The following is an 11,132-nucleotide window of genomic DNA, read 5'->3' as shown; positions in this document are numbered from 1 at the left end:
GCAGGACGATCAGATGGAGCAGGGTGAGACGTCTGGACTTGCCCCCAGAAGGCGAACAAGTCTTGGATTGAACGCACAATTTTTTCAGCATCCTGCAAAGAAAATTGCCAATATTAAAGATTCTCACTACAATGAACAAGATAGAAATAAAAGTGGAGCAAAGATTACCTCATCAACAATCGTGGAAGATGGCATGTCCTCAGCCAAGTCTGCCACCAACGATTCCTCCATTCGCGAGGACTTCCCCTTGTCTGAGCGAGAAGATGTTATCACAACTGGCGGACTCATAGAAGTATCTGCAAAACTCAAGAGCAACAAATCAGAAACCAACAGCACAAGCAAAGGTAAGACATCAAAAGATTGAATTACCTTCTGCTTCGATGTTTGGGGGGTTGTCGCCCTGGGAAGAAGTTGGTTCATCCATGAGTTGTGATGAGGACTCTGGGACTGAATATGTCTCTTTAAGCATAGCCCCCTCATCAACCGGTTTGGATGAAGCAGCCTCAGCGGAGGATGATGGAGCAGAAGCTGTCGATGCCAAAGCCTTTGAAGAAGAGGCTAAGCTTTTCTGAGAAGTCCAAAAGATCATCAGCACATAGAAAAGTTTCAAGTATGGAAAAGTATGCTTGTGAGTAAACCAATTTAATTACCTTCCTCCTGACGATAAGAGGGGCATCATCATCATCATCATCATCATCAACATCATCCTCCAGAATAGGAGATGCTGAGGCTGGCCGTTTGCGACTTGGGGCACTCTTGGCTGTAGTAGGCTTGGTAAGGAGAGAAGAAGATGGACGAGCAGAATGTTTAGTGCGACGAGAAGGAGGACTCCGAACGGATAAAGGAGTGACTAAAACAAGAGGAGGGGAAGAAATGCTCGCCTGGTCTAGTGAATAAAAGGCACGATTGGCGTCGGTCGCAAATAATCTGCGCTTCACTGACGACCAGAGCTGTTCAAAAAGGGGGTGAATGGCGTGGCTAGAATTGAAGGGGGCTAATGAAAAATGGCTGGTTAAAAGAAGATTGCGAGCATTTATAACCTCTGCCTCCGCCTTATTAATAGTATGAAAACGGTCAATTAAGTTCCTTGAATAGCAAGAAGGAACAGGCCAAGTTTGGTCGAAACCAAGTTGGCGAGCAAAAAATTGGGGAGCATAAATTTCTACCCCCGCCTTGGCATTGGTCCCAGTTAAAATATTATGAAAAAGCTCCCTCCCGGTTAAAAACTGGATCCAAATAAGTAGGGAGGTGCTCGCACTGTCTATAGTGGAGGGGGGATGTACATAGTTTGGAGTCAAAAAATGAGGAAAAGAAAAAAAGGAAGAGATTGAATCCAAAGAATAAAAGAATGAAAAAATGTCCCTTCTGGACATATTTACAGGAGCCAAAGGCTCCATAGCTAGCCCATAACAGCTAGCAGAGGGGCGAGAGATTGATGGAGCACCAAACAGTGGAAAATAGGATCTCAACCACAGTTGAGTGAACCAGAGAGGTCCACTGCCAGTGGGAGATGCACCTTTCTTCAATTGAGCTTGAAGAGAAGCCATGCCTCTATAAAGGAGAGCCAAAAAGAAAGAACATAGATTCAAAGGCCTGCGACGCGCCAATTCGTGCGCTATAGGTAAATAACTCAGGGAGGGCTTTATGCTTGGCACACACAAAACGTATTTACAAAGCCAAACTAGAAGAAAGGCAACTCGCTCAGTATGGGAAGGCTCAGCGCTCGAATGATTGTGAAGGGTTTGCAGGTTTGAATAAGATTCAGTGTAGTTTTTACCAAACTTTGGGGAGCCACCAAAAACCAAGATACCAGAATTTCAATCATTGTTTTCTTCTATAACTTGAAAAGCTGTGTCGTTTTGCAAACCTTTATAACCCCCAAACACGCCATTTCACTGCACCATTAAATCACGCCTCAAATTTTTGCGTCTCTCTCACGATTTACTGTTCATCTTTTGCTTCCCTGCTACGTAACCCTGAAAAACTTCGTTCCTTCTCAAATGGCTACTTCACAATCTCAAGCTGACGACTCCTTTAGTTTTGATGACTTTCAGAAGCTTCTGAGTCGTCCATACATAACTCCGAGTTTTCTCGCGCCCGCCGATGTCGAACGTAATGAGTTCTACTTGGGTCCTTTCTTCAACAATGCGGAGGCAGTTGAACAGGCGGCGGTGGGTCAGCTGTTTCCTTGCACTCAAGGCCCTCCATTCCTAAACTCTCTACCGCTGGAGCCACTTCGCGAAAGAGGTATTCGCACTTGGCCTAAATCTGATGTAGCTTTACGTAGGTGGCGTGCTCGTCTTGTGGGTCATGGCCCTACTAAGGCACTTTTTGATAGCGCTAGGATTTCTGATTTGCTAGAAATCTCTATTCGCCCCCCTACTTTTGATTCAGCACTCTTTTCGATTGCTTTGAGTTTTTGGTCTTCCGAGTATAATACCTTTATTTTCCCTCTTGGCCCCATGTCTATTACTTTAAGGGATGTTGGGGCCCTGGTGAATCTACCACCTTTAGGCGATACCATTTTTTTTGGTTTCTTGGTTTTTGGTGGCGCTCCAAAGTTTGGTAAAAACTACACTGAATCTTATTCAAGCCTGCAAACCCTTCACAATCATTCGAGCGCTGAGTCTTCCCATACTGAGCGAGTTGCCTTTCTTCTAGTTTGGCTTTGTAAATACGTTTTGTGTGCGCCAAGCATAAACCCCTCCTTGACTTGCTGCTTCCTCATCGGATGTCTGAGGCATATTGTTTCACCTTTTGTACTTTCAACATCAAATACCACTGTCCCACCAGGCGTGCCAAATTGTTTCGCGCGGGTTAGTCGCTAACAATTAAAAGTGATCAGACGATTGTGTAAGGGACAAACCTCTTGAAACAAATTCCCAAAAAGGGGTGTTCTTTTATTGGCGATGACTTTACAATTGGAAATCAAAAACAAAGTGCTTCCAAGGGGCGCAAGTACACGAGTTACTAAAAAAAGTGTTTAAGTCTAAAACTAAGGAAATTAAAATTACATGTTCTCTGTTCGAGAGTTTTTGATTCGGTCCTTTGTTCTATGTCTTTTCTCTCTTTTATACTTCATAGACGATCTCTTTGTGATCAACCGCCTAAAAACTGCTTGATCGTCCTATAACTGCCCACTTTCCTCGTAATGGCCAACTTGTCATGAAAACTATCTTATTTAACTGCTGCCATTACTCTTCGTCGTTCAACCGCTTTCGATTGAATTCCTTGAATCGTGGAACGTGATAGGGCTGCTTTAACAACTGCTTTGATAACTGCACTTCTTGATAATCACAACGCTTTATGTTTGTTAAGACCTTGGGCAACTTGAAGGTTTGGGCGAGAATAGAGTAACAGCTCTGGGCGACTGTATAACACTCCATTCGCTCAGATTTTGGGCGACTTGCAAACTTGAACGATGGCGTTACCACGTTCTTGGGCCTCCCTATTTGGGCCTTCATCTTGATTTGTTTGATTGAGCTTCGTTCTTTGGGCTCTCTGATTTGAGGATACTCCAATTGGACTTCACTCCTTAGACCGTTCGATTTGGACTGAATTTTTATGTGTCAACACAAATAAAGCAAATTAAATTTTATAAAATCAATTATATTTTGTTCCAGTGATATAAAAGCATCGCCAATGTATTTTACAAACAAATTCATCTACGTGACACATGACTAAGTTCAAATTTTATCTTCAACGAATTCTATCCATAACTCACTCAAATTTATTTAACGAGAATACAAACAAGCTTAAGATTACGAGATAGAAGCAACTCAACAATCCTTTGCATTATCTGCATACTCAGATCTTACAATAAGCATTTCAAGATAATCAAAGAATTGAAGTTCGAAGAGGCATTGCAACTACCCAAAACGCCAATATCCGGTAATCAGATATTTCTTCCATTAATATGGCTAAAGATAACTACTATGCTGAAGCACGTACAAGTTTCTCATATTGACACTACATTATATCCAAAAACTATGCAAAGGGATTTATAAATATACTATGCAACACTACATTACATCCAAAAACTACGAAGACAGTAATTTCTTCTATCTTACGACACTTACAGTAACTTCTGTGGCCAACGATGAAACTTTTGGCTTATAAATAGATAAAATACCACTGTGCTGAAAAAAAATGGTAACCAACCAACAATATGGAGACAGGTGCAAGGACACTGCCAATCCTAAGTATCTCTATTAGAAAACAACGGAATATACATCAGACCGTAGCATATTAGTACCAGAAGGATTTGCAATGCACAAGAGGCTATCCATCAAGTGTACTCTAATATTTTTGCGTATAACAAAAAATGATATACAGATCATACAAATATCTGAGAATGATAACTAGGAAACTTATTGTGGTGAACGGTCAACAAATAAAATGCCGTCATTCTGAACCATGTTTTTCTTTATACTTATTGTGTTCCATGAGTGGCTGCGACCTGCAACGGTAAAGGAAATTATAAGCAACTATGAAATGGAAAGCAAAAGTCATTACAAAGTGGTCCAGTGTATTCTAAATTCATTCAAGGAATGCTCCCCCCAAGTCCAAAACAGCCTACAGAGTGCTATGTAAACAGCAATACTGTTAAACATAGATAGAATAAAAGAATAATGTAACTTTAGAATATGGTAAGATCAGGCAGACAAACACTGGCTAAGGGACACAATTTTTATTCTGCATTAGGTACAGTACAGAAGACATAAAATTTCAACTGAATCATGGGGATAAAATATAGACTAAAAAAATTTCATATTAACAGAAGTATACTGGATTACTGGTGCCATCAATTTTAGCGGCAACAATCATGAAAGGTTCAAATGTAAAAATGATTCCAATAATACAAAGTTAAAGATGGGTGTATTATAGTGTTCCAGAATTGCATGATGGAATCTTTATGATCAAGAAAATTTTTTAAATCCATTTTAGTGTACTTATTCTTACATTATTATTATCAGAAATTTCACGAATTAACACTCTTGAGGCAAGCACGTCCTACAGACTCCTCCAGGGTACTAGCACCCCTTCTCAAGCCTCCTACTTAATGCATATTTCTTGAAAAAATGGGTAGCACACCGCATGCATTATCCAATGCTCTAATATGTCTATACAACCCAATACATTGTTTGCTTGTTCAAGTTAATTTCTTTTTCCTTTTCCTGACTTCTGGCCTCCGAGTTTTTTGTGGCCAGAAAAATATGATGAATGCAAAATTTTGGGAACAAAAACCCCTTAACAAACAAATTCATACACGGGTTGGATTTCCTCTCAGAATCAGTTGTCTTTCTAGGAAATAAGGCTTATATTGGCAAAAATGCTTATACCTGCTGCTTGCTGATATTAAGAATCACTTGCTTTAGATATAGTAACAAAATGCAGAAAGCTTTGATGCGAAGAACTATGCAACGAAAGCCTTAGAACATTGCAAACAATGATAAATTGCAATTATACAAGGGAGTATTCTCAACTTGAAATTTTTTTTAACCAATCAATTCTTGCTTTAGTTATGCAGTCACCTGTCTTACCAAATTGATGTGTGACTAATACCAAGCCCATTACAGGTAAGTATCATCCCCTTAAATCTCGATAAATATTCCTGTATCAGCAAAGGAACAATTTAAATTATCATTAAGCAAGGGCTAGAGATGCATAAAAAGGGCTGAAATATAACATTACGAAAAATCCTTACCCGCAAAGTATACTTGTCAATCTCATAGTTGCCATTCAAATCATAGTCCAGTCTTTTGTCTGGATCACTTAATACTGTAAATGTCACATGGAAGAAAAGTTACACTGTACATTCTTAACAGTGAAGATCTCAGCGTTTTACGTATTGAACGCTGCTGATGCTAGTGCCCACAAAAGAGTGATTATTAATCTCTGCTAGGACTGAAATTTCAAAGGCCTTGATTTTGCATTCACAAATGAGAAGGAATTCTGCCACCAGAGTAGTATGTTTTTGGTTAAACTTATTTACGCAAATTGAAAACCAATGCGAAATTATTACCATCTAAAAGTTAAAGAACATGGCAATACTTCTTACTTCCATTTTCCTTTTTCCCCTTCAAAATTTAAAGACCAGAGGAGTCTTAGATGACTATAGCAGTAACGTGTATTCCAAAAAATTTAGGCTTTGTTTCTAGTTTGATTTTGTCATGCATTCATAATAAGTTATTTATGTAACATAATTCCAAGAAACAATAAATACAAAGCACATCGAACCCAAATTCATATATAGCCTTGTTTGAGCCCAATTTTTCATCAAAATACATTCTTCAATAGTGATTTAACATCATTTTAATTGCACATTTTTCAATAAAATAATATTACATGCAAACCCAAAACTTTTTCTTATTTGTTAACCACACATTCTCCATCATAACACTATTCTTAAAATGGGGCTCAAACAACCCCGTAACATATAATGCCATAATGGATAAATTGAAACGCGATAGTTTGTCACAAGTGTTTAGTTCCAATTCACACAAGCACAACTATCAGTAACTTGCCAAAGTGTTGATAGACCAGAACCACATTTCAGATAAATAGGAGATGAACCTATCATAAACAATCACCTTTGTAAGCTTCATTGATCTCTTGAAATTTTTCAGTAACAGCACTATCACCCCCGTGTTTGTCAGGATGCCACTTCTGCATGCAGACAGGAAAATAAATGATGTGAATACAAACCTGTAACAGGTTCCTGTCCAAAGGTGGGGGTGGGGTATCTAAGTACCAATTGTAAAAGCCATAGAAAAGCTGCTTTAGATGATATATATTACTAACCAGAGCAAGCTTTCTGTAGTTCAATCGAATCTTTTCATCAGTTGCATCATACTCAACTTCTAAAACCTTGTAATAATCCTTAATCAATAAAATAGTTTATGGTTAGCCATTGTAAATTTATAAAATAAAATTAAATAAACAATAGTGGGGGTTCAACATTTACGACCCGTATAGCCTGACTTTTGCTTTTTCTCCCTGTAGAAGAGCTTTTGGAAGAAGCTACATTTATTTTGTTTGGAAACTAATTTTTAAAAAAACTTCCAATTTCAAAATTACTTTTAGAGAAAGTTACATTAGACCAACTTCCTCAAAAATCTCTTTTGACTAGAAGTACTTTAATAAAATTAGGCCTTGTTTGATTCCCATTTTCTCAAAATTCATCTTTTTCTCTCATCTTTATTCAAGATAGTAATAGGACTTATGGTAAAGAAACAAAACACAAAAAAGACCCAAAAACCCAATATTATATGATAATTAAGATGATACTTCATAACTATCACTAGATCGAAGCCTCTAAATTCTTCAAAATAGACCATCATTTGATATAAAAAATCAATAACGGTGATTTATAGCATTAAAAGCACAGGGTATTGTACATATTCTCCCTGGAACTTGAAGTGTGATTTAGATGAGCATGAGTTCTTGAACTTTTAATAAACACTTGTGCACAAAAGCCCAGTGATGTAATTCCCATGGTCATGCAGAAATGAAAACACCACAAATCCCTTTTAGACAAGAACCACTAAAGTTTTGCTTTTGCAATTCTAGTAGAATCAGAAGCTAGATACTAAGAAGTTACCACTACTAAAAAAACCAGGTGTGAAATAGTTCTTGAACCCAGAGAGAGGTGAAGGCACTAGTTCCAATTTTAAACAAGAGAATTGACCCGTTCTCGTGCTTTTATGCAGAAGATTTTTTTCTTATATCATTCATAAAAGGAAAAAAAATAAATCATCATACTTCCTCCAAGATGCAACTTATCAACAATGAACACCCAACTCTGTCCGAATAACCATTATTTGAACTTTGCAATTCAAATTTCCGTGCCTCTTTCATACTAATATTATTAAGTTCTTCCTAGATCCAAAAGATATATTTTGTTTTCTACTAGCTCAAAATGGTGATAACAACTCAATCTTCAAAAAAGGATGAATAGCACGAACTCAAGAACAATTTCAAGGATAAATTGGATGAAACATTGGGTCTTCATTGCTATAGATAAAACTATTCAAACTGCGACTTTTTTACTTCCCCAGCTTTCTCTAAGCCAACAAGTCAGTACAAAACGAAAACCCCGGCAGATCAATTCCACACAGTGCACTAAAAATCATCTTCAGTCACACACGGAAAATTAGGGGAAAAAATAATTATACCAAAAAATCATTGAAAAACACAAACAACCCTCTACTCTCAGAATATTAAAAATAACAAAGGGCAAGTGCAAAAAAGGGTTCAAGAAATCAATGCGAAAGAGATTCAGGATCAGCCGAAGCACCTTATGGGTACTTTTATCTTCGCCTTCCATAAGCAGAGAATTGTGAAAATCAAAGAAATATTCATTTGATGTAAAGAAAAGAATTACATGTGAGTAATGAATTAATAGAGAAATTGGCGAAAAATCTTTGGGGGAATCTAGGAACATAAATCGAGGGAGTGATGATATTTTTAACAGAAGAATTTGTGGGAATGAAGGCGATAAAGTGGACCTCTATTCGCCACGATTGCGTTTGGGATTTTCGTAGGTTTTGTTTTTGAGAAATTTTCCGAAAAGAAATATTTTAAGGGAAAATTTGCAGCAGTGTCCTATCCTAATCACCTGTTTGGCCCCCATTTTTTTAAATGAAAATTGGTGAAATAGTATTATTTTTTTTTTTTTAGAAAATGAATGGTTGAAAAAGAATGAAAAATTTTCAATTTACATGTAATAGTATTTTATGAAAAATTGTGTGATTGAAAATAGGAGATGAAAAAATGAAATGAAATTTAATGGGGGGCCAAACGAGGCCTAGATCCTTTATATACAAGGAAAAATGGTAGTTATGCCATTTTGGGAAAATGAAAATCAATAATGCTATTCGAACAGATTCCTTTGCACAGATGTTGAACAGGTAATAAAAAATTAATAATGGACACATCAAAGAACAGTAGAAATTGTTTGAAAAACGGGACAAATTTGGCAGAGTGTGGGGCAGTGTGTCACGGAGAAAGTGTCTCCGTGACACACTGCCCCACACTCTCCGTGACAGTGTGTCACGGAGACACTTACACACTTTGTTGAACAGGTAATAAAAAATTAATAATGGACACATCAATGAACAGTAGAAATTGTTTGAAAAACGGGACAAATTTGGCAGAGTGTGGGGCAGTGTGTCACGGAGACACTTTCTCAGTGTGTCACGGAGACACTTTCTGTGTCACGGAGAAAGTGTCTCCGTGACACACTGCCCCACACTCTCCGTGACAGTGTGTCACGGAGACACTTACACACTTTTTTTCCATTTTTTTCTGTTTTATTGTTGTTCGAGGATGTGGTTTTGTAAATAAAAATAAAAAATATAATTTACAATCAATTGTATTCTTTTTTAAGTTCGTCTTCTATATTGGGTGTGTCCCTTGAAATGAAGAACATATATGTTGGAAGTAAATGTCAAAACGAACAGATGTACCTATTCAAAGACTTTTGAAAATAAAATTCTCTTTCGGAGGCAGCGATACAAACACTAGTCGGGGCGGCAAATCATTGAGAAGTTTTGAAATGTTTATAGATAGTTTGGTGTAAAATTTCAGCTTGCAGGTTGCAATGCATATAATCCTGAGAATTTTTGATCTTTCAGTTTCTGCCTCTTTCTATTTAGGCGTTTTCAAAATGCGCAGGACAGTCCATGCATCTATTGCTCAGATCATTAACTAACACGTTCAACACAAATGTACAGCTATACAAAATGTAAGCAAAACACAGGTCTTGAGATTTGTTCACTTAAAATCACGCAAGTTTCTTATCAAACCAATTCTTATTTCTACAGGCACGAAATAGCAAGTTTTGGTTCTGCATATTATTCTACCTGGCCAAAACCAAATAGTCCACTATGGACATGCATAAAATTTTTCCTCAATTGATAAAACTTAAGAGGCAAAAGATTTTCTTTCTGAATTTTTCATGCTAATGTTGGGACGCCTGAAGTTCTTGTGTACCAACTGGAGTAGCACTCTGACTCGAATTTGGTCTCTTTCCTTTGCTCGATGTCGATGTTGCCTGCATATCAAAGCGAGCGTATGAGGAATTGTTGCAACAATCTGGTAGAATATGAATTATAATATTTTAAACTACCTTTACTTTCTTCGAACTCGACTCCAACGGGCTTTTACTTCGAAGTTTCTTTGGTGCACCCTTTCTTCTCGACACGAGAGGGTCCCGTACGCTCCCGCTCAAGGTATTCTGCGATACATTACACTAGGGGCCTAATTGTATCATATGGTGTGCGAGGACATTAGTGCTTGTACTCGTCCGTGTCAACGTAAGAACTGTACACTACGATTCTATCCAGTCCATTATGGCGCGAGTCTGCCCGTCATCATCAGCAGCAAGATCTGCCAACCCAGCAAAAGACTGACACATACTATCATATCTCAACTGACTAGGTGTACTAACCAACCCAGCGTAGTTCACAGCCACCCTCGCGTGTGCTCTACTAACATCTCTTCTCCATCGTCTCAGTATGTACCTCTCCGGTATTGATGTGATGCAATTACGGATCAACACCGATATCGCATGCCTACAAATTATACCCCTAAACTCGAACAAGTGACAGCTGCAAATGAATTGACAATTCTCCTTTTGAAATGACACAAAAAATGTTTTTTTCTTCATTCGCTCGCCGCATGCCACAACTTCGCAGACCTCGTACATTGTCCCAAAACTATTTTCTGAAGTAGATATGAGGTCACAATACATCTTCCCTATAAACTCCTCCTGAACCTCCTTGAATTTTGAGATGGTATAAACAGATTGAAATTGTTTCTCCATTTCAAACATACTTACGCATGGTAGCATTTGTGAATATGATTTGAAATCAGCTTGAAATTCCTTTTCAACCTTATTCCTTAGTGCTCGCTCATATTGTTCTACAAACTGTTTCAATGAAGTCTTTGAGTGTACATATCCGTCAAAGAACACATTCATACTCTCACTTCTTTGCGTTGTTGACATCCCTGCCCAAAAAGTGGTTTTCAGAAAGCAAGGAACCTAACGCTTTCTGTTCTCGTATAGTCCAGATAACCAATCATTTTCATGCAATCCAAACTTATTAATCATTGCGATCCAACCTTCT

The 11,132-nt window shown here is 37.9% G+C and overlaps 2 protein-coding genes across 4 annotated transcripts; both read right to left on the bottom strand.

Moving 5' to 3' along the window:
- Positions 1–4,169: 4,169 nt before the first annotated feature.
- LOC111388338 (chaperone protein DnaJ-like) lies at positions 4,170–8,557 on the bottom strand. Of its 3 annotated transcripts, none has more exons than XM_023013018.1 (6): positions 8,300–8,557; positions 6,805–6,882; positions 6,594–6,669; positions 5,708–5,781; positions 5,535–5,614; positions 4,170–4,459 (listed from the first exon to the last, which is right to left on the bottom strand). In XM_023013018.1, the coding sequence occupies exons 1-5, from the start codon at positions 8,444–8,446 to the stop codon at positions 5,540–5,542; spliced, it is 450 nt and encodes a 149-aa protein (XP_022868786.1). In that variant the 5' UTR covers positions 8,447–8,557; the 3' UTR covers positions 4,170–4,459; positions 5,535–5,539. The 3 variants fall into 3 exon arrangements, with proteins under 3 accessions (XP_022868786.1, XP_022868785.1, XP_022868787.1); XM_023013017.1 differs by having other exon boundaries at positions 5,544–5,614; XM_023013019.1 differs by lacking the exons at positions 4,170–4,459; positions 5,535–5,614; positions 5,708–5,781 and adding an exon at positions 5,788–5,955.
- A 1,370-nt stretch (positions 8,558–9,927) lies between these two features.
- LOC111388340 (protein FAR1-RELATED SEQUENCE 9-like) lies at positions 9,928–10,984 on the bottom strand. Its single transcript, XM_023013021.1, has 2 exons — positions 10,338–10,984; positions 9,928–10,057 (listed from the first exon to the last, which is right to left on the bottom strand). The coding sequence occupies exons 1-2, from the start codon at positions 10,982–10,984 to the stop codon at positions 9,928–9,930; spliced, it is 777 nt and encodes a 258-aa protein (XP_022868789.1).
- Between the last annotated feature and the right edge of the window lie 148 nt (positions 10,985–11,132).

The sequence above is a fragment of the Olea europaea genome, unplaced genomic scaffold (genome assembly GCF_002742605.1).
Source record: "Olea europaea var. sylvestris unplaced genomic scaffold, O_europaea_v1 scaffold4884, whole genome shotgun sequence".
Lineage (NCBI taxonomy): Eukaryota > Viridiplantae > Streptophyta > Magnoliopsida > Lamiales > Oleaceae > Olea > Olea europaea.
The sequence above is the reverse complement of the archived record's forward strand: the minus strand, read 5'-3'. Positions and strand labels throughout refer to the sequence as shown.